Genomic DNA, 23,674 nt, shown 5'->3' with positions numbered 1-23,674 from the left:
CTCTGAGTGGTTGTGTAAAGACTACAGTCATGTGGATGGCCTCTGAGTGGTTGTGTAAAGACTACAGTCAGGTGGTCGGCCTCTGAGTGGTTGTGTAAAGACTACAGTCAGGTGATAGGCCTCTGAGTGGTTGTGTAATTAGGCCTCTGAGTGGTTATGCAAAGAACAAGCTTAGGCCTGTGAGCCAGCTGGACCTGATCAGAGCCATACTGAGTGTGTAAGTGCGTGTACGTGTGTGTGTGTGTGTTTGTGTGTGTGTGTACGTGTGTGCTGCCAACTTCTCTACACCTCCATACAGGTGACTCTTGGCAGAACTTGGGAGATTATATAATTTCATAGTGAGACAATAATATACTGTAGCCATGTACTGTAACTACAGTCATTCCTATGTAGTCTCTTGTGACTGACAAGCTAGCTAGCTGGATTGGTTATGGCTCACTAGATTATCCCTACATGACAAGTTGGCTCGGGTTTGCCCCATTCCAAGTCCAGATATACTTTAATAACATCTTAAAATGGTCACCAGTGAGGTCAGACTTGAAAAATAATTAAAACCCTCTTCCCTTTCATCCTTCAATCACACATCAGCATCTGTCATAACAGGTGTGACCTCGTATGGTCATGTCACTTCGTAATGACACCAGATGTTAGCACCAAAACGTTTCAGCAGACAAAAGGATGTAGGGGTTGAAAGGCAGACAAATTACCCAGGAAGCAGTGAAGGCTGCTGAGGGGAGAACAGCTCATAATAATGGCTGGTTTCCATGTGTTTGATATATTTGATACCATTCCATTAATTCCGCTCCAGTCATTACCATGAGCCTTTCCTCCCCAATTAAGGTACCACCAACCTCCTGTGCCAGGAAGCCTTTCTGCTGTCCAAGAAAATGGAGGAGAATGTATCTTAATTGGTTGACCTTGTAACCGTAGAACGTCAGAATGTCTTATAGCAGTCCTGCTATGTTGTGTATGCAGTAGACGATTTCAGAAATCTCTAGCCATGTTCGAACAAAAGTACAAAATATTCCCTACTAATTATACACGAAAATGTGCTGAAAGGTAAAGGAGAGGAATGATTAGGCCATAATCTAATCACCCACCAAATACATGAAAACGTATTTCATTGGCCTATTGAACATCTTCGAATTGTGCTATTTACTGTTGCTTGACCATTGAATGCAAGAATGCTAAAGAAACAGTGGCCTGATTACCCCATCTGTAACTCTAGCACCTATGCACAACAACCTCCACACAGGCAATATCAGTGGCCAGCTAACTGAAGACTGAGTGGTCTTTCTACATAGCCAGCTGCAGCTAGGAACACTAAGACTGTTCCAAAAAGGCATCATTAGTAATTGGATGGCCTAGACACAACAAGTGACAGTTAATCTATCGGTTGTCTTTATTTAGCAGACAAACTAGAGTTTTCAGCATTGGAAACAATCTCTGTGTCTACTTCCCTAATGCGGCGAGCTCAATTTGCTCATTTGTGATTTGCGGATATTGGCGTGCCACGTCGTTGACCTTGCAAATTGCTCTTTGCACATGTCCCCCAGGTGCTTTGGCTGACACGTCGAGCTTTGGAAAATTGTCAGTGGTTGACTCTTGGATGCCGCCATCACTGCCGCTCTGCAAAGCCCTGCCTCTCTTCACTACCCTTTCAGAGCACACAAGGGTCGTAATCATTAAGGCATGCAACGGTTTTGCAACAGATAATGAACATTTGTATTTCAGATTGGTTACCTTTGGACGTGATGTTCTAGTATTGGACTACTTCTACTAGACTAGTTATATTGTAGATTTGAATTTAACTGGATTGACTCGCCATGGTGTTAAAAGGCCCATTGCAGCCGTTTTTATCTCAATATCAAATCATTTATCAATAAAGTACCTTACTGTAATAGTTTTCCATAAAAATAAGCCAAAAACTATTTCTCAAGCAATAGTTTTGATAGGACGGTCTGGGAGTAGTCTGAGTGAGGGGCCTTATTGAAGGACCATAATGCGAGGGATATGTAACCTGAAAACTAGCTGTTATTGGCAGAGAGGTTTGGAACTCTCTTATTAGTCTATTTAAGTGATAATGCCTGAGAAACCAGTGTTTGGATGATATATTGGCATGGGTGTTGCCAGTCCCGAGACAAAGTGGAGGGCCGGCAAACCGTGCCAATATATCCTCTAAACATCACTTTTATACAACGGGTTACAAACATATTCAAATAATAATTGACATATTTTCATACTATTTCATCCTTCCACAAGATATAGCCCCGACCCAAATCTAGGGTTGCTACCCAAGCTGGCTGGTCGTTCATCCTATTGATTTGGTTGCCCTTGCTTTCACCTGTCCAATCGTGTTAGAGCAGGGATAACTTTGAGGACTTCTTGACATTTTCAAACAGGGCCCACGTGAATGGTGATAAGGCTTGTAATTTATAAATGTCAAACTGAACTCTCTGTGTGTGTCTCAGACCTGTGTTAAAATACTACTGGGTTCAAAGACATTTGGATATTAAGTATTTGGATATTTTTTATTTGAAAAACCAAGCAGTTGAATATTGGAATGATTTCGTAAATACACTTGAAAAATATTTGAAAATACTCAAATACACAGTATACTGTATATAAAATATTTAAATACTCCCATGCATTTGAACCAGGTATGTTTGGTATTTGAAATCATGTATTTTGAAATAAGTATTTAAGTATCTATAAGTATAGAACCAGGCTATTTATAGGAAAGTATTTGAAAATACTTAAATACTTCCAATAGAAGTAGTTGATTCAGGCCACAAGATTTTAAAATAAATATTTTAATAACAAATAATCAAATCTGCACGTATTTGAACCCAGATCTGATGTGTTTGTATGCGTGTGCCTATGCCTGTTCCTGTGTGCGGCAGAGTGGCTCGTACCAATAACTAGGAGGTGTGTGCTGGCAGTGATGCTCGTGGCGACGTTGGTGGCCACACACTCCCACTCCCCATGGTCCTCCTTGCTTAGGGACTTGAACTGTAAGGTACCTGAGGGGAGGACATTGTGCTTGCTTTTGCTGGGCTTCCATACCTAAAAAGGGAGAGGAGAAGAAGGTTGAGTCACACATCTCACAGAACACCACATACTGTACTGGTCCTGGCAAGAAAGGACATTATCGTCCACCCACATAGCTTCCAGACAGACAGTAGATTAGTAGACAGACACATAGAAAGACAGACTGACAGAGAACAGAAGACGGATAGAAAAAAAGGAAGACAGACAAACAGTGACACACACAAACAGACAAGTAGATTAGTAGACAGACAGACAGGCAAAACAGAAAGACTAACACCTTTAAAAAATTCTCCTTCCTCAGTCACTGTCACTGTTGTAAGAGACTCATCCTTCCTCAGCTATTCATATAACTAAAATGTTCGGCATCGGCATCACAACGGTAAGGGGAGACAAACAACTGCAAATCACATTGTTTTCAACAGGAGAGATTAAGAAGCTCCGTAATCAAGAGCCAATTTAAGGTTAATGCTAATGAGTTTGTTTCAACTGATAATGCCACCATTAAAATGCAATTAAAACATTGGGATTTCTAGGAGCCAGTTTGATTGCAATCTCATCTCCTTATTTTGGCAAAGATGGAAAAGAAGATGACTCCAATATCAACAATCGTAGGAAGTAAACACAATGGGGGGGAGGGGGGGGGCTTATGGTAGTAATAACCACCCCTCATCATTACTCAATAATGGTCACCTAACATCACTTGGGGAATTAGTGACACCGAGTAGCTTTGTTACCATTAACTCTCAATGCCAAATATATTGTGTGAGTGTACAGCAACATGCTACCCAATACCCAGAACTTTAGAGTGAAAGGATAGAGAAGAGGAGCTGTAGCTCTGTTCTATTATAAAGTAATAGACCAGGCCACAACATGAGTGCTTTGGGTGGTGGTGGGGGTTGTTTACCTTCCTCCATGTGATGTTGGGATAGGGAAATTCTCCCTCAGCCGCACAGGGGATGACCAGTTCTCTCCCAGCCTCCTGCCTGTACTCCCCTCCGGGAACAATCGAGAACTTGGGGGGATCCTGCCCAGAGAAAGTGTGAGATTAGGCCTGAGCCTGGGTGTAGTCGCTAGGCTAACTTGCAGCATGCTAGTCTTCTTATAGAAAATGCATAATCACTGCTATGCTAACTAGTATGCTACACTAATTAGCATCAGCCTGCATACCTTTAGCACCAGGGGAGTGGGATCGGACCAACCCTCAGAGCCCAGGGCGTTGTAAGGCATGCAGGTGTAGGTGCCCAGAGAGTCATCCGTCACCTCAGTCACGCGGATGCTCCCGTCCTCCATTTGGCTCCAACCAGGGTACTGAGGGAACAAAGATAGGCTAACACTATAACATCGCAATGTTTGTATGGCTGAGCTCACCAGTGGCACATCACTATCCCATCATCCTGCAAAGAGGAGCTGAGAAGACTGTGGCTGCCCGATGGAATAGAAGGTGAGAGGTACGCTCGTTCTCCCCATTGTTCTCAATAGTTAAAAGTTCTGAATCAAAGGGGACTGAAGGCAATGTCAAGAAGTAGTGAAAGGAAACGGCAAAGTAACAGCTAGATTTTGTCTAGGATATATACAACAATTTATCCACCTTTAGAAGCCTGAAACTAGGAAACTTAGTCACTAGTTTAATGCACATGTGAAGTGTAGAAATTACCCACTAAAGTAGCCCTGCAGTTAGCTCAGTTCATCACCTTTGTTGCAGTTCAAAGCTTGAGGGGATTTCCCAGTCTGCCATCCCCAAGCCGGGTAGATGTTGCCCTTCTAGGCACTGTCAGCTTACCCCTTAGCCCTAAACTTAACCATTAGGGGAAAACACAAAACTGACTTTAGATCAGTGTCTTCACCCTACTTAACTGGGCTGTATTCAGTTATCTCAGAAACCCAGAACTAAAATATTCTGTAATTGCGTCAGATGCTCGATGAAGTTCTGGGGGAGTTCGATATATGAGAAAAGATACTAATGAGACTAGCAAATTCTCCACCCCTCTAAATAGAGGTTTTGGGAACGTCTACGCCCCAAATGTCCCCTCTTCCGAAATTCGAAATCGTAATTTGTCCAAATTGTTAGTGACGAAGAATATGCGCATTGGAACAACGTTCCTCATTAGTCGTCGCATCCCACAGTCTGTTGACAGACTCTACGATAACATACCATCCTATGCGTCGGTCCACAAGTGATTATGTATTCAGTGATGTCAAATATTCTGAACATTACAGATAGAAATAGAACTGACACCATCCCTTATCCTCCCTAACAGATAATCATATTGGTTCTACACAATACATTTGTCTCTGAACGTTTTGGCTCATATTCATTAGGAACTAAACGCAAGCAAAGCTACTGAAACAGAGAGGGACTTTTTTTTACCCATTGCAAAACATTTTGCTCCGGTGTGCTCTAATGAATACGACCCTCGACTCACCTTCTCTATCCGGAGAGGGTTGCCATCTTTGGTCCACTTGACCAGCGTGGCGGGCGGGTTGGCGTCCACCGGGCAGCGGATGAAGCCTGGCAGGCCGATGGCCACATAAATGGCAGGTGGCATGTCTTTGACACGGGCAGGGTCTGGGAAGAGAAATGTTTTTATTGGACATAGGAGAGATGGTGGGAAAAGTAGAGAGTTTGTCACAAAGGCAGTGGGCTGGATTGGAACCCACGATGACACCGTCAAACATACAATGGTGTAGGCAGTGGCAGTAACCTCTAGCTAGACCATCCAGGTCACAAGATAAATATCATACTAAAACATTATCTTGGTAGTGATTATGGGACCAGTACTTCAGCAGGAGCCAGGAGAAATAACACGGGCTGTCGTAACATGATAAACGGTGTGCTTCTGTAGCAGCTGGTCTGAGAGCAGTAGCTGTTCATGTGGAGGTTGTGTGTGTGTTTAGAGTAGATGGGTAAACACTGAGTAGTGAACAGGGAAATACGTTTTTAGTATGTCAATTCATTTCACAAGGAAGGAGAATCTGTGACAGTCACATATGTAGAATGGAATCAATGTGTGGATAAAAATTAGTTTAGAGAAGGCTGTCCTCTTTAGTATTCAGACAGAGGCTTCCATGGCTGAGGCAGTCTGTCTGGAGTCACGGCTAATTTAACTTTATCCGGCAACAAGGATAGACGGCAGGAAAGAGGAGTTGGAACTGAAAGTCAATACACCAGCTTTTAACTTTGAACAACCCCGGAAGCAGGAGAATAGTAGGGGTGCTTAGCAAAATTATGTCAAAGTGGGCCGTTTCAAAGAACCATATACCCTATATTTTTACATTTTGGTGGCTGTGTAAGCAGGTCAGCTCAGTCCAACTTGGTTTGGCTTGGCCCAGTTCAGCTCAGGTGTGTGAAAAGCCCTATATAGTGACAGATTTCGATTTACATTAAATTGCTTGATCGTAAGAATGTATTAAAACTAAAATGAGCTTTTTGGTCTTCATTTAAGGTTAGGCATAAGGTTAGCAGTGTGGTTAAGGTTAGGGTTCGGTTTAAAATCAAGTTTTAAGAAGATACATTGTAGAAATGGCCTAGGTTTATGACTTTGTGGCTGTGGTAACTAGTGACAACCCCACAAACCAAAAAACTTGTCTGCACTTCCCATTCTTTCCCTCTGTGTTATCTAACCTTTTACCGGACAAGTCTCAGGCTGTGTCGGTTCTGATGGATAATATCTGTGGCCTAATGGCAGATTCAGACATTGTCATCTGCTCAAAGCACTGTACATATGGCCACAAAGCCACGCTCCACAAAGAGCTAATGGATATCCGTCCGACGGCCGGTGCAGCTCAGACAGGAACGGTTTAGAAAAAAAAACATAATGCTTGGCGAGGTGCCACAGTCTATTTATAGGAAAGATGAGGGGGGCAGTGCCACTCTCGATACAGCTAGCATACACACACACTCACATCCACACATGTATTTATCTCTCTTTGTCTCTCTCTCTCTCTCTCTCTCTCTCTCTCTCTCTCTCTCTCTCTCTCTCACACACACACACACAGCCTGTAATCTTGTCGTAGTGCTGCAGTGCCATCAGTGGTCTATTGGGGCCGCTATCGCCCACGCTGCCTGTCTGCCTGCTTCCCTGCCTGCCTGGCGTCTGGAGCTGACGTCACTGCAGAGGAGAGGGTTTCCACAGAGTATGATGTCACCTCTCCCCCCTCCTTCTCTCTTTCACTCTCCCTTTCCCTCGCTTTCTCTGGTTCTGTCATACGCACGCATCACCGAAACAGCAGGTGATGGTGGACAAATTTGGTCTGTGTGTGTGTGTGTGTGCGGCGTGTGTTGTGGCATGTGTGAGTGTGAGCATTAGAGTGTGTGTGTTTGTATGTGAGTGTGTGTGGCTGCTTCCATGGTACTGCTCTCCTGGGGCAGAAAGGAAGGCAAGGAGGGAGAAGAGAGAGAATAGGAGCGATAGAAGGAGAGAGCGAGAAAGATTAGGTTGACAATGTGGATTCAGAGAGGTAGGAGATGATGAGAGGAGAAACAGAAAGAGAGATGGAGAGAATATTTGTATTTTTATTCCCAGCCCCTGTCCCCGCAGGAAGCTGCAGATGCCTCTTGCTAGGCCATCATTGTAAATAAGAATTTGTTCTTAATTGACTTGCCTAGTTAAATAAAGGTTAAATAAATAAAAATAGACAGCGAGAGAGAGATTAAGAGATGGAGAGAGAAAGCATATCCTGGTAGTTCAGTCTATCTACATCCTACCACCCTAAAAACCCTGGAGAACCAGTAGTTATCACACTATACCACTACTACTCAGCTCCAACTCTCAACAAAGACCTCAGTGGCAGCCGAGCAGACAAGAATATCATCCAAAGTCTAAAAATAGAACAGCGCTAGATAGCTAGCAATCTCTCGCTCTCTGCATCCTGGCTCTAGCAGTGACTTGCTTTGGGAAAAGTAGTGGTCACTACTTGAGAGAAAAAAGCTCCCTCTATCTCTGTGTCAAAAAAGTGTCTGGTCTAAAAGCAATGGTGTAATGCTTCCTCCCTCCCTCATGATTGGTAATGTTTTCTCTTGCTTGGGCCCTGAGAAGAAAAAAAAATCTAATTTAGAGCTGTGTAGGAGGAGATAGAGCGGGGGACTGCAAAATGTCTGTTGCCTTGGCTACCCAGACGAGTCACTACCCACCGACACGGGCCACATCTCTGTGGTGGATGGGTATTACCGGTGCGCAACATTCATCCTCACCTCCATTCATTTAGATTACAATACATCTGATTTACCTCGGGGGAATGACAGGGCTGGAGTTTTTGAATGTCACAACTCATGAGTGAAAGGCGGGTTGCGTGTAATATTGATTACTTCTGATCAAACACAAAGCCTGTGTGACTGAAAATGAAAGAAAGAGAGCATTTAATGCGAGGAGAACATTGGTGAAAGTGACTCAAATGACTTTGAAGAAGAGTGACTTCAAGGTCACTGTTTCAATTCTAACCAGCAGGGCTCCCGGGAATGATATGTGTGTTTGGGTATAGAGACACAGTGTGTGTAGTGGTTGAATGGGATCACGGTTAGGGCTAATATGCCCACTTGGCATATGGGGTGGGGGGTCTGAAATTGTCTCGGAGACCACACACCAGTGTAACCTCCAATTAATCTCAATTACACAGTGCAGTGGATAGAGAGAGAGAGGGGTTCTATTTAACTAAGTTACCAGGGTTCCCCAACTGGTGACATGATTTTATATAAATAAATCAATTGTTTGAGTGATTTTTATTTTGGAAATCTGTTCCAAAGTATTCCCATGCATAGTAGAGAGATACAGTGCCTTGCGAAAGTATTCGGCCCCCTTGAACTTTGCGACCTTTTGCCACATTTCAGGCTTCAAACATAAAGATATAAAACTGTATTTTTTTGTGAAGAATCAACAACAAGTGGGACACAATCATGAAGTGGAACGACATTTATTGGATATTTCAAACTTTTTTAACAAATCAAAAACTGAAAAATTGGGCGTGCAAAATTATTCAGCCCCTTTACTTTCAGTGCAGCAAACTCTCTCCAGAACTTCAGTGAGGATCTCTGAATGATCCAATTTTGACCTAAATGACTAAAGATGATAAATACAATCCACCTGTGTGTAATCAAGTCTCCGTATCAATGCACCTGCACTGTGATAGTCTCAGAGGTCCGTTAAAAGCGTAGAGAGCATCATGAAGAACAAGGAACACACCAGGCAGGTCCGAGATACTGTTGTGAAGAAGTTTAAAGCCGGATTTGGATACAAAAAATTTCCCAAGCTTTAAACATCCCAAGGAGCACTGTGCAAGCGATAATATTGAAATGGAAGGAGTATCAGACCACTGCAAATCTACCAAGACCTGGCCGTCCCTCTAAACTCTCAGCTCATACAAGGAGAAGACTGATCAGAGATGCAGCCAAGAGGCCCATGATCACTCTGGATGAACTGCAGAGATCTACAGCTGAGGTGGGAGACTCTGTCCATAGGACAACAATCAGTCGTATATTGCACAAATCTGGCCTTTATGGAAGAGTGGCAAGAAGAAAGCCATTTCTTAAAGATATCCATAAAAAGTGTCGTTTAAAGTTTGCCACAAGCCACCTAGGAGACACACCAAACATGTGGAAGAAGGTGCTCTGGTTAGATGAAACCAAAATTGAACTTTTTGGCAACAATGCAAAACGTTATGTTTGGCGTAAAAGCAACACAGCTGAACACACCATCCCCACTGTCAAACATGGTGGTGGCAGCATCATGGTTTGGGCCTGCTTTTCTTCAGCAGGGACAGGGAAGATGGTTAAAATTGATGGGAAGATGGATGGAGCCAAATACAGGACCATTCTGGAAGAAAACCTGAAGGAGTCTGCAAAAGACCTGAGACTGGGACGGAGATTTGTCTTCCAACAAGACAATGATCCAAAACATAAAGCAAAATCTACAATGGAATGGTTCAAAAATAAACATATCCAGGTGTTAGAATGGCCAAGTCAAAGTCCAGACCTGAATCCAATCGAGAATCTGTGGAAAGAACTGAAAACTGCTGTTCACAAATGCTCTCCATCCAACCTCACTGAGCTCGAGCTGTTTTGCAAGGAGGAATGGGAAAAAATGTCAGTCTCTCGATGTGCAAAACTGATAGAGACATACCCCAAGCGACTTACAGCTGTAATCTCAGCAAAAGGTGGCGCTACAAAGTATTAACTTAAGGGGGCTGAATAATTTTGCACGCCCAATTTTTCAGTTTTTGATTTGTTAAAAAAGTTTGAAATATCCAATAAATGTTGTTCCACTTCATGATTGTGTCCCACTTGTTGTTGATTCTTCACAAAAAAATACAGTTTTATATCTTTATGTTTGAAGCCTGAAATGTGGCAAAAGGTCGCAAAGTTCAAGGGGGCCGAATACTTTCGCAAGGCACTGTATATGTGATCATATATAAATGAAAGCTAGGTTTGAAATTATTATGTTCTTGTCAAATATTCTCTGTTTGGACTTCTTGTGGTCAATTTGCAGTCTAGAATTATTTGTAATTACGTTCCAGCCCCCTGACCATCCGCTCAAGAAAAACAATCAGCCCGCGGCTGAATCTAGTTGATGATCCCTGGTGCATACCATGGCCAGATATCGTGCCATATTTCCTGTAAAGCTTTATCGGCCATTAAATGTTTATACAGTAATATGGAAACAGGTATTTGGCTTGTGATTCATAGGGTGGTTAGGTAGTATAACACTCATTAAGTAGAGAACAGCATCAGCAGGACTAAATGTACACAGTTGCAGTGGGACTGCTCAATAGCACAGCTGCAGGTTCAAGTTGCTCTTATAAGCACAGATCTAGGATCAGTCAATCAATGTCCTAAATTCGGCTGATGAGTAGAATTAGAATTGTTAGAGTAGGATGGATCTTGCTGTAGTGTACACCCAGTAGCTCTGTGTGCTCTGATGAACACAACCCACATCTTGACAAGCGCAGGGTGGCAGGTAGCCTCGAGGTTAGAGCGTGCCATAACCGAAAGGTCGCTGGTTCGAATACCGTAACCGACAAGGTGAACAATCAGTTGCCGTGCCCTTGAGCAAGGGCTGCTCTACAATGGTGACCCTGGCCGTGACCCCACTCCCTGCAGGTGTCTCAGAGGGATATGCAAGAAAAACATGTGTAACAGGACAAATTATTATTATGATAAGGGGTAGGGGGTATGGGTTGACTGTAGAGGATAGGGCGAGACACTCACATTGCACTGTGAGCTGGGCCGAGGCGGATGGGGGCCGGCCCAGGCTGTTGCTGGGGCTGCAGGTGAATCTCCCAGCATCCTCTGGCTTCACACTGCCAATGATGAGCGAGCCGTCCACCAGAATACTGACCCTGTCCCTCAGGCCACTGCAGAGGAGTGATGGTGCGAGAGGGAGGGAGGAAATTAGGGAGGGAAGAGCATCAAAGTAGCGTCTATAACCACATCATTGACTCAATGGGTCAAATCTTAACTTCCACAACACGCATTTTTACCTATTCGTGCATTAATGTCAATGGGAAACTTAAAGTTCAAATTCAACTTAAGTGGAAGTTAGGATTTGCCCCAATGACACAGACATATGTGTGACTTTGAAAAATAATGCTGAATATTGGTGCTGAAATAAGCTGCATTCTCAAAGCATGTGCAGCTGGCTGGAGTGTTTACGGCTATATTCAATCTCTCCATATCCCGGTCTGTTGTCCCAAATTTTTTCAAGATGTCCACACTTGTTCCTGTACCAAAGAAAGTGAAGGTAACTGAACTAAATTACTATTGACCCGTAGCACTCACTTCTGTCATCCTGAAGTGCTCTGAGATGCTAGTTAACGAACCATATCACGTCCACCTTACTTGACAACCTAGACCCACTAAAATTCGCAAACCCGCCCCAACAGATCCAAGGATGATGCAATCGCCATTGCACTGCACACAACCCTATCCCACCTGGACAAGAGAAAGACCTATGTAAGAATGCTGTTCATAGAGTACAGCTCAGCCTTGAACACCATAGTGCCCTCAAAGCTCATCACTAACCTCGGGGCCCTGGGTCTGGACCCCGCTCTGTGAAACTGGGTCCTGGACTCCCTGATGGGCCGACCTCAGGTGGTGAAGATAGGCAACAACATCTCCACCACACTGATCCTCAACACTGGGGCTCCACAGGGGTGCGTGCTCAGCAGTGCCTCTTCAACCTCAGGAGGCTGAAGAAATTTGGTTGACCCCTAAGACCCTCACAAACTTCTACAGACGCACCACTGAGAGCATCCTGACGAGCTGTATCACCGCCTGGTACGGCAATTGCACTGTCCGCAACCGCAGGGGCACAATACCTGTCCTCCAGGACATCTACAGCACCCGGTGTCACAAGAAGGCCAAGAATATCATTGAGGACCTCAGCCACCTGAGCAAGGGCCTGATCACCCCACTACCATCTAGAAGGAGGAGATAGTACACGTAGGTGAATCAAAGTTGGGACAGAGAGAGTAATAAGCAGCTTCTATCTACAGGCCATCAGACTGTTAAACATTCACCACTAGCTGGCCTTTGCCCAATACCCTGCCCTGAACCATAATCACTGTTACTAGCTGGTTACCACCCACCATTAAAGTGAACACTGGCCACTTTAATAATGTTTACATACTGTTTTACTCGCTTTATATGTATATACTGTATTCTAGTCATGGCTCATCCTATACAAGTACTACACCTTTTCAATGCCATACTGTCTATACAAACCATTATATACAGTGCATTCGGAAAGTATTCAGACCCCTTCACTTTTACCAAATTTTGTTACGTTACAGCCTTATTCTAAAATTGATTAAATTGTTTTTTTCCTCATCAATCAACACACAAATACCCCATAATTATAAAGCAAAAACAGGTTTTTGGAAATTGTTGTAAATTTATTATAAATAAAAAACTGAAATATCACATTTACATAAGCATTCATACCCTTTACTCAGTACTTTGTTGGAGCACCTTTGGCAGCCTCAAATCTTCTTGTGTTTGACGCTACAAGCTTGGCAAACCTGTGTTCTGAGTTTCTCCCATTCTTCTTTGCAGATCCTTTCAAGCGCTGTCAGGTTGAAATGGGTAGCGTTGCTGCGCAGCTATTTTCAGGTCTCTCCAGAGATGTTCGATCGGGTTCATGTCCGGGCTCTGGCTGGGCCACTCAAGGACATTCAGAGACTTGTCCCAAAGCTACTCCTGCGTTATCTTGGCTGTGTGTTTAGGGTTGTTGTCCTGTTGGAAGGTAAACCTTCACCCTAGTCTGAGGCCCAGACTTTCATCAGATAGTCTTGTTTCTCATTCTCTGAGAGTCTCTAGGTGCCTTTTGGCAAAATCCAAGCGGGCTGTCATGTGCCTTTTACTGAGGAGTGGCTTCCGTCTGGCCACTCTACCATAAAGCAGTGAAACATGCAAAACAATCCCTGCTAGGGGGAAATGCAGGTTTTAACTAATTAAACAAAGAACATGATCTACATTGTATCTTTATTTAACTAGGCAAGTCAGTTAAGAAACAATTCTTTTTTTCAATGACGGCCTAGGAACAGCAGGTTAACTGCCTGTTCAGGGGCAGAACGACAGATTTGTACCTTGTCAGCTCAGGGATATGAACTTGTAACCTTTCGGTTACTAGTCCAACGCTCTAACCACTAGGCTACCCTGCCGCCCCACATGAGACATGATCAGTCTCTGTGTCTAAAATAAAAAGTGGTTAATGTGAACCTAACTCATAGCTAAAAAATGTAAGGAAAGCATTCCAATGTTTTTTGTTGCCTATATTTTACTGCAAATGATACTCAAGTCTTGAGAAAAAACAATACACTAATATTGCAGTTAGCCATGACAGCCTTTATAATAGAATGTTTGTGACCACACACACATCTAAATATTGCACTTGGGAAAAAAACATCTTAAGTAGAAATAGAATGAAACAACGAGGCATTCTATTTTTGCTCTAATATAGTGGCCACCGATCAAGTGCACAAGGCTACATGTGTGCAAAAATAACATTGACTGAGTAAAAAATGTAATAATTCCCCCTCACTCACATACAAGTGTTATTGTCAAGTTCAACACAACAAAAGCAATATCTTTGGGCTACACTTTCTGCCTGTGGACATCTGTTCTACAATGTGCCAGCAGAGCATGATACCCTTTGTTGGCATAATTGATCTCTTTCAGGCAGAGAGGATACCTGGCATACCACTTTTTATCCACTGTATTGAAAAAGTGAGAAAGAGGGAAAGTGTGTGGTGTTCCTTTCATCTCTATAGTGGGATCCTGCTTAAACCAGGCCCATCTCCAGCTACACTTAACTGTTTAACAAGTGTTGGATTCGGGGTAAACTTTGAACACTGTTATACGCAAAAGCATAGTATATAAAGGAGTGGAAGAGACCGGTTTTTATGTCAGAGGTTAATGGTTCTCTGTAGAAAGACAGATGGCTTTGGAATGTGTTGGGTGGACGGGAGGAGGTCACAGGATTGCTATAGTGGAAGAGGATGGACCTCTGTGGATTAGGCGAAGGAGGGGTTGAGGTCAGGTCAGATCCCCTGAAGGGTAAAATTATGGTTTATTATCCTATTACCCTCTTCCCGTCGAACCTTAAAATGTAAGGATTGGAGAGAAGGAGGAGTGCCTGAAGTGGAGTATATATACTTGTAGTGGTGGAAACAGATCTGTCTGAATACAGCTGTGTCGACCCTTTGGGAAGAATTGAACTTGGTTAAGCTTCTCTAGTGTCCATGAGTTATTTACTGAAAAATTAGAACCTAACACAAACAACGCCTCATTCTCACCGAATTCTCTCATTCTGAATATTAACCACATAACGTACTGTACTGTAGAGGGAAAACATTAGTTCACAGATAGTAGTGAGTTCGTTAGCTAGTTAACTAGTTAGGGAAACTAGTTAGCTAGTTAACATTTCACACAGATTGCCAGGGTCCAGTAAGCAACTAATGCGTTATAACTTGAAGAACGGCAAGGAGTCATATAACGTTACCAGTTAATACTATAGTGAATTGGTTAGTTACTAACGTTAGCTCATCTCATGTTGTAACGTTAGCTAGCTGACTTTATTAGCCAGCTTATTTTCACACCATAAACTCAATTATTTGATCAGTTCAGTTGGATAATGTTGCTCAACATTTCTCTGGCAAACTATAACGGATAATTCGAACTAGCTAGCAAGATACTTAACAATGCTAACAATACTTGCTCCACCACACTTTCTCCCTCACCTCAATTTTTTCAAAACCTTTCCAAGCCTCTTTCAAGAGTGCACGCTGATGCTGCAACTAGAAAATTGTTTTTCTTTTCTCTCTTCAGTCGCATGCTGTTTTCTGTTGTTATGTGAACGATTAGCTGAGCATTGGATACAGCCAGTATTGCTCCAAACGCGCATCAGTCGTTCGCTTACAAGCAAATGTGCATCACTCGTTCACATACAGCCAGTAGTCATTCCGACAGTGCAGTAATATCTAACAAGTAATCTAACAAATTCACGACGACTGCCTTATAAACACAAATCTAAAGGGATGAATAAGAATATGTACATATAAATATATGGATGAGTGATGGCCATGCGGCATAGGCAAGATGCAGTAGATGGTATAGAATACAGTATTGAGTATTGAGACAATTTTGTCCTCTCATTCAATTAACCGATAATTCTCACCTAACAAGTATATACAGTTGAAGTCAGAAGTCTACATACACCTTAGCCAAATACATTTAAACTCAGTTTTTCACAATTCCTGACATTTAATCCTAGTAAAAATTCCCTGTTTTAGGTCAGTTAGTTTATTTTAAGAATGTGAATGGTCAGAATAATAGTAGAGAAAATGATATATTTCTGCATTTATTTATTTCATCACAATCCCAGTGGGTCAGAAGTTTACATATACTCAAATAGTATTTGGTAGCATTGCCTTTAAATTGTTAAACTTGGGTCAAACGTTTCTGGTAGCATTCCACAAGCTTCCCACGATAAGTTGGGTGAATTTTGGCCCATTCCTCTTGACAGAGCTGGTGTAACTGAGTCAGGTTTATAGGCCTCCTTGCTCGCACACACTTTTTCAGTCCTGACACACATTTTCTATGGGATTGAGTTCAGGGCTTTGTGATGGCCACTCCAATACCTTGACTTTGTTGTCCTTAAGCCATTTTGCCACAACTTTGGAAGTATTCTTGGGGTCATTGTCCATTTGGAAGACCCATTTTCGACCAAGCTTTAACTTCCTGATTGATGTCTTGAGATGTTGCTTCAATATAACCCCATAATTTTCCTTCCTCATGATGCCATCTATTTTGTGAAGTGCACCAGTACCTCTTGCAGCAAAGCACCCCCACAACATGATGCTGCCACCCCCGTGTTTCACGGTTGGGATGGGGTTCTTCGGATTGCAAGCCTCCCCCTTTCTCTTCCAAACATAACGATGGTCATTATGGCAAAACCCTCATGATGCCATCTATATTGTGAAGTGCACCAGTCCCTCTTGCAGCAAAGCACCCCCACAACATGATGCTGCCACCCCCGTGTTTCACGTTTGGGATGGTGTTCTTCGGATTCCAAGCCTCCCCCTTTCTCTTCCAAACATAACGATGGTCATTATGGCCAAACAGTTACATTTTTGTTTCATCAGAACAGAGGACATTTATCCAAAAAGTACGATCTTTGTCGATCTTTGCAGTTGCAAACCGTAGTCTGTCTTTTTTATGCGGTTTTGGAGCAGTGGCTTCTTCCTTGCTGAGCGGCTATTCAGGTTATGTCGATATAGGACTCGTTTAACTGTGGATATAGATACTTTTGTACCTGTTTCCTCCAGCATCTTCACAAGGTGAGTTGCTGTTGTTCTGGGATTGATTTGCACTTATCGCACCAAAGTACATTCATCTCTTGGAGACAGAACGCGTCTCCTTCCTGAGCGGTATGACGGCTGCGTGGTCCCGTGGTGTTTATACTTGCGTACTATTGTTAGTACAGATGAAATTGGTACCTTCAGGCGTTTGGAAATTGTTCCCAAGGATGAACCAGACTTGTGGAGGTCTACAATTTTTTTGTGGAGGTCTTGGCTGATTTCTTTAGATTTTTCCATGATGTCAAGCAAAGAGGCACTGAGTTTGAAGGTAGGCCTTGAAATACATCCACAGGTACACCTCCAATTGACTCAAATGATGTAAATTAGCCTATCAGAAGCTTATAAAGCCATGACATCATTTTCTGGAATTTTCCAAGCTGTTTAAAGGCGCAGTTAACTTAGTGTATGTAAACTTCAGACCCACTGGAATTGTGATACAGTGAATTATAAGTGAAATAATCTGTCTGTAAATAATTGTTGGAAAAATTACTTGTGTCATGCACAAAGTAGATGTCCTAACCGACTTGCCAAAACTTTAGTTTGTTAACAAGAAATTTGTGGAGTGGTTGAAAAAAATATTTTAATGACTCCAACCTAAGTGTATCTAAACTTCTGACTTCAACTGTATATGTGTATATATGTATGTGGAGGTCTACAATTTGAGTGTACAAAACATTAAGAACATCTGCTCTTTCTTGTTAAATCCACTTCAATCAGTGTAGATGAACATGACAAAATAATTGTGTTTTATTTATTTTTTATCTTTATTTAACTAGGCAAGTCAATTAAGAACAAATTCTTATTTACAATGATGGCCTACCAATAGGAAAAAGGCCTCCTGGGGGGACGGGGGCTGGGATTAAAAATAAAAAATCTAATGAAAATATAGGACATTACACACATCACGATAAGAGACACCACAACACTACATAAAGAGAGACCTAAGACAACAACATAGCATGACAGCAACACATGAAAACACAGCATGACAGCAACACATGAAAACACAGCATGGTAGCAACACAACATGACCACAACATGGCAGCAGCCCAACATGGTAGCAGAACAAAACACGGTACAAACATTATTAGGCACAGACAACAGACTAAAGGGCAAGAAGGTACAACTATCAGTAAGCGTGTCCATGATTGAGTCTTTGAATGAAGAAATACAGATAAAATGGTCCAGTTTGAGTGTTTGTTGCAGCTCGTTCCTGTCGCTAGCTGCAGCAAACTGAAAAGAGGAGCTACCCAGGGATGTGTGTGCTTTGGGGACATTTAACAGAATGTGACTGGCACAATGGGGGTTGTATGTGGAGGATGAGGGCTGCAGTAGGTATCTCAGATAGGGGGGAGTGAGGCCTAAGACGGTTTTTATAAAAAAGCATCAACCAGTGGGTCTTGTGACGGGAATTTGTTCTTAACTGACTTCCCTAGCTAAATAAAGGTTAAAAAAAACAACAGAAAAAAACTTTACTCTGTGAAGCCTTTGGGCTGCAATCTGAGATGCAGTTAACTCTAATGAACTTATCCTCTGCAGCAGAGGTGACTCTGGGTCTTCCTTTCCTGTGGCGGTCCTCATGAGAGCCAGTTTCATCATAGTGCTTGATGGTTTTTGCAACTGCACATGAAGAAACTTTCAAAGTTCTTGAAGTTTTACGGATTGACTGAGTAATGATGGACTGTCGTTCCTCTTTGCATATTTGAGCTGTTCTCAGCATAATATGGACTTGGTCTTTTACCAAATAAGGCCATCTTCTGTATACCATCCCTACCTTGTCACAACATAACTGATTAGCTGAAATGCATTAATGGAGGAATGATATTCCACAAATTAACTTTGAATTGAAATGTATTCCAGGTGACTACCTCATGAAGCTGGTTGAGAGAATGAGAGAATTTCTTATGTGTTATTTTATAGTTTTTATGTCTTCACAATTATTCTACAATGTAGAAAATAGTAAAAATAAAGAAAAACCCTGGAATGAGTAGGTGTGTCCAAACTTTTGACTGGTACTGTATATATACATTGAACAAAAATATAAACTCAACATGCAACAATTTAAAACATTTCACTGAGTTAGAGTTCATATAAGGGTTGAGTTAGAGTTCATACTCATATTAGTCAATTTAAATAAATTCATTAGGCCCAAATCTATGGATTTCACATGACTGGTGAATACAGTTGTCGGTCACAGATACCTTAAAAGTAAAGGTATGGGCATGGATCAGAAAACCAGTCAATAGCTGGTGTGAACATTTGCTTCATGCAGAGCGACACATCTCCTTCGCATAGAGTTGATCAGGCTGTTGATTGTGGCCAGTGGAATGTTGTTCCACTCCTTTTCAATGGCTGTGCGAAGTTAATGGATATTGGCGGGAACTGGAACACGCTGTCGAACACATTGATCCAGAGCATCCCAGACATGCTCAATGGGTGACATGTCTGGTGAGTATGCGGGACATTTTCAGTACAGTTGAAACCAAGATTCATCCGTGAAGAGCACACTTTTCCAGCATGCCAGATGCCTTCGAAGGTTACGACGCTAAACTGCACTCAGGTCAAGACCCTGGTGAGGACGATGAGCACGCAGATGAGCTTCCCTGAGACGGTTTCTGACAGTTTGTGAAGAAATCCTTCGGTTGTGCAAACCCACAGTTTCATCAGCTGTCCGGGTGTCTGGTCTCAGACTATCCCGCAGGTGAAGAAGCCAAATGTGGAGGTCCTGGGTTTGCGTGGTTACACGAGGTCTGCGGTTGTGAGGACGGTTGGACATATTGCCAGATTCTCTAAAATTACATTGGAGGCGTCTTATGGTAGAGAAATTAACATTCAATTCTCTGTCAACAGCTCTGGTGGACATTCCTGCAGTCAGCATGCCAATTGCACACCCCTAAAAAGTTGAGAATTGTGTGGCATTGTGTTGTGTGTCAAAACTTCACATTTTAGAGTGGACTTCTATTGTCCCCAGCACAAGGTGCACCTGTGTAAGGATCATGCTGTTTAATCAGCTTCTTGATATGCCACACCTGTCAGGTCGATGGATTATCTTGGCAAAGGTGAAATGCTCACTAACAGGAATGTAAACAAAATTGTGCAAAACATTTCAGAGAATTAAGCTTTTTGTGCATATGGAAGATTTCTGGGATCTTTTATTTCAGCTCATGAAACGGAAACAATACTTTACATGCTGCGTTTATATTTTTGTTATATACTGTATATATATATATATATATATATATATATATATAAATACATATATATCTATTCTGGACTCTGACATTGCTTGTTCTAATATTTATTAATTTATTTCTTTTTAGTTTTGGATTTTGTGTGCATTGGTTTTGAGCTAGAAACACAAGCATTTTGCTGCACCTGCGATAAAATATGCAAATGAACTTTGATTAGAAATGTGGATTTACATACAAATGTTTATTAGGTGCAATGTCCAGGTGGCATAGTGTCACGAATTCCCCCGCAACTGCTGCTCATTCCGTGCACCAGTTCCAGATGTATACCCCATCGGCCTCTAAGCGTCGCTGAACCTTCTCATTATGCACACCTGATTCCAATTCTCCTGATTAGTAATTGTATATATGTGCCATCTGTTCACCATTGTTCCCATGTCCGTTCCTCTGTGAGTACCTGTGCTTTGCTATTTCGGCTCGCTTGCTGCGTGTATTGTACACTTGTTACTATGGGTCTCGTCCCGTGTAGTGTATTGCGGGACTCGTCCCATGTATTTATTAGAGGTTTAACCTCACTCTTTTGTTTGGGTTACATCCCTCTGTTTTTGTATACGTGTTTGTTTTGGGCTTCGTCCCCTTGCCTTTCATGGCATGTGATATTAACCCCCTATTACGTATTCCTGCGTCTGTCTCCAATCATTTATTCAACGTGACATATAGCTTGTTAAATACTGTACATTTTCTAATATCATTGTGTATTAATACCATTGTCTCAACTTCCCTGAGCTCCAATAACAAACTGCCTCATATTGAAACAAGGGCTCTTCCCTTGTCTCTCCTCCCTCCCCATCTCCCTCCACTTAAACATTTCATTCTCTGGGAGTGTGGAGGTTGAAAAAGTGTACAGGCCACGCATGAGTGGATGTGGGATTGCTGGGGGCTAGGTGGAAGTCCCGTAATCATAGCTAGTGGAGCGTGGAACGGCACAAGCACTGTGTCACTAGATATTCCTGTCACTAGATGTTCCTGTCACTGGGGACAAGGAGGGGTGGTGAAGAAGAGGTGGTGTTGGTGAGGGGGTCCTCTATCTATTGCCTTCTACCTTTTTCCATCACTATCTTTCTTTGCTTACTGTCTTTCTGTCTCCATTGTGGTGACACTGTACATACCGTTCTCACTTTCTTCCTTCCACATTCCTTGACTTTGACTCACTAATTTTCTCTATCTTCATTCTCTTATGTACCTCCTTCCCGACCTCCCTCTGCTTCAGTCCAACTCTTTTCCATCTGACTGTCTATATTCATTCCTACTTTGCTTAGAGGTACATGTTACACTGTGCATGTACCTCTTTACCTTCCTCTCTTTCAATCTTATTCAATACTCTCTTCCCCCTCTCTCTACCCTCCCCCCTCCCTATTTATATATAAATTCCCGTTGTACTTTATCAAATATTTTCAGTCAGTTATGAATACTAGGCCTGGTTTCACAGATTTCAGTGTTCTATTGTTTCCAGTACTTGTCTTATATTATCTCCAATGTATCGTCCATGTCAAAAACCTGTGAAATCTGACCTTCTTGTTGAGTATCTGTATATTTTTATAGGAGTGGTTAAAACATGCTAATAACGGTCCTCTGAGTACATCAAAACAATGTATATCCCTCAACTGGTATGCATGCAATCCAGCCCTTCGAGTTTTCCCTGACTTAAAGGCTTTAATTGCATCAATGAGCTCCTCCTCTGTAAATTGGCCTTCACATGGGTCTTTCTGTACAGCTGTTAATTCTACATTATTAATAGAAATGGAGGAGACTGAAACGAAAACGTATGCTTAAAGTACTTTGCTTCCTCTTTCAAAATATTGGTGACTGTCGTTTGTAACAAGTTTCAGTTCATTATTTTTGGTAGCATTTCTATGTTGAAGATTAAAAAATGATTTGGTGCATTTTTCCCCATCTTCCATTCAGTTTGCTTTATTTTTTAGAATATATTACACTCGGTTTTTCTTCAAAACATTCCTCCAGTTCTTTTTGTTTTTCCTCTAATTTATTCTCTACCTCTCTAGTACAGTTTCTGTTGCTGTCTATCTGTACTGTTAGTCCATCTACTTCCTTTGTTAATATGAACTCTTTTGACCTATATTGCTTTTGTTTTAAAGATGAGTATTGCATTGCATGGCCCTTAAAAGGACATTTAAAAGTGTCACATAACATAGGTACAGCAGATCCCTTTATTGTATGCCAGAAAAGGTCTGTCTTGGTTAAAAACAAGTAGTCTTACAATAGGCTTTGATTACATTGCCAATATCCTCGCCCACTTGAATTCTGAAAGAGCAATAATTATGCAAATTAATTGATGGTCTGACCGCATTCTGTCCCCTATCAAAACCTTTTACTTTTGGGGCAAGTGAGAATGACATAAGAAAGTAGTGAAGATTACTATCTTGATTTAGCCTATATACAGTACCAGTCAAAATGTTTTATTTTTACTATTTTCTATATTGTAGAATAATAGTGAATACCTCAACTATGAAATAACACATATAGAATCATGTAGTAACCAAAAAAGTGTTTAACAAATCAAAAATATATTTGACATTCTTCAAAGTAGCCACGCTTTCCCTTGATGCTCACCAATCCGGGGGCTCTGGCTTTGTTTGACCAACCCTGTCAGGCAGGCTCAGACTCTTGAGAGGGCAACGCTGCTTTAGTGGGTCTCTGACCGCGTTTATTTTCTGTTTTGGCTGAGTATAGACACTACTTGCAGTAAGCCTATAAAACAGATAAAGATAACAGATCCTTAGTGTGTGGGTCACTCAGGTGGGTGTCTAGGATATAGGGTTGGCGACGGTTCCATCGTGATAGGACAATAAATAAATAAACTATATTGTAATTTATTTTAAAATGCATATCCCATATCTGCATAAAATTGAAAACTCTCTGTCACAACTCCTGCTCGCAGACACACATGGGCTCTGGCTTTTGCAACCAAATTCACTTTTTCACTCAACACACTTTTTCAATCACACAAACACACACCCCATCTTCCACCACATGTACATACCCACATACTGTGCCTTCGATGTCCTCTGTTTGCGGTGTTTTTATTTCTATCGTGTGATTCCTGCCTAATTTCAGGCTTTTGAGTACGTTTGTGTTCCAGTTCCTTATTTGAAGATGTATTTAATTAATTGTACTTTATTTGAATGCTATCTTATTTATTTATAAATACTATAAATAGAAAGTTAACTACAAATGATTTGACTACATTCCCTATCTTGAATGTTATAGTGCATTTGAATTGTATTTCTTTATCAGTTGTATTTTCCTTTTTATTTGTATTACAATCCCTACCATGGATAGTGTTCGGTGTTTGGTATTATCAAGTATTGATGGCAAACCTCCCTTGCACCATGGTGGGTTACTGCAGCTTGTTTGACACTATTTCAGGCACTGCTGTTATGCTATCACAGGGCATCTTAATTCCATGTGAGGAGAAAGAAGTGCACAATAATGCAGGCAACACAATAACTAATACTCTCTCTGTGCAAGGGTCTAAAATGAGATTACATGATCAGGTTGAGAGTTCC

At 41.9% G+C, this 23,674-nt stretch overlaps 1 protein-coding gene across 1 annotated transcript in view; it reads right to left on the bottom strand.

Moving 5' to 3' along the window:
• Positions 1-23,674, bottom strand: part of LOC110533527 (protein turtle homolog B) — a 198,780-nt gene that overhangs the window by 52,349 nt on the left and 122,757 nt on the right. The window contains exons 7-11 of the mRNA XM_021617823.2: positions 11,249-11,394; positions 5,475-5,617; positions 4,219-4,359; positions 3,956-4,075; positions 2,916-3,066 (exon numbers count right to left, since the gene is read on the bottom strand). Of these exons, the coding sequence (XP_021473498.2) occupies positions 2,916-3,066; positions 3,956-4,075; positions 4,219-4,359; positions 5,475-5,617; positions 11,249-11,394 (701 nt within the window). The remainder of the gene's footprint in view (positions 1-2,915; positions 3,067-3,955; positions 4,076-4,218; positions 4,360-5,474; positions 5,618-11,248; positions 11,395-23,674) is intronic.

The sequence above is a fragment of the Oncorhynchus mykiss genome, chromosome 10 (assembly GCF_013265735.2).
Source record: "Oncorhynchus mykiss isolate Arlee chromosome 10, USDA_OmykA_1.1, whole genome shotgun sequence".
NCBI classification, from domain to species: domain Eukaryota; kingdom Metazoa; phylum Chordata; class Actinopteri; order Salmoniformes; family Salmonidae; genus Oncorhynchus; species Oncorhynchus mykiss.
This window is presented reverse-complemented; position numbering and strand designations above follow the sequence as displayed.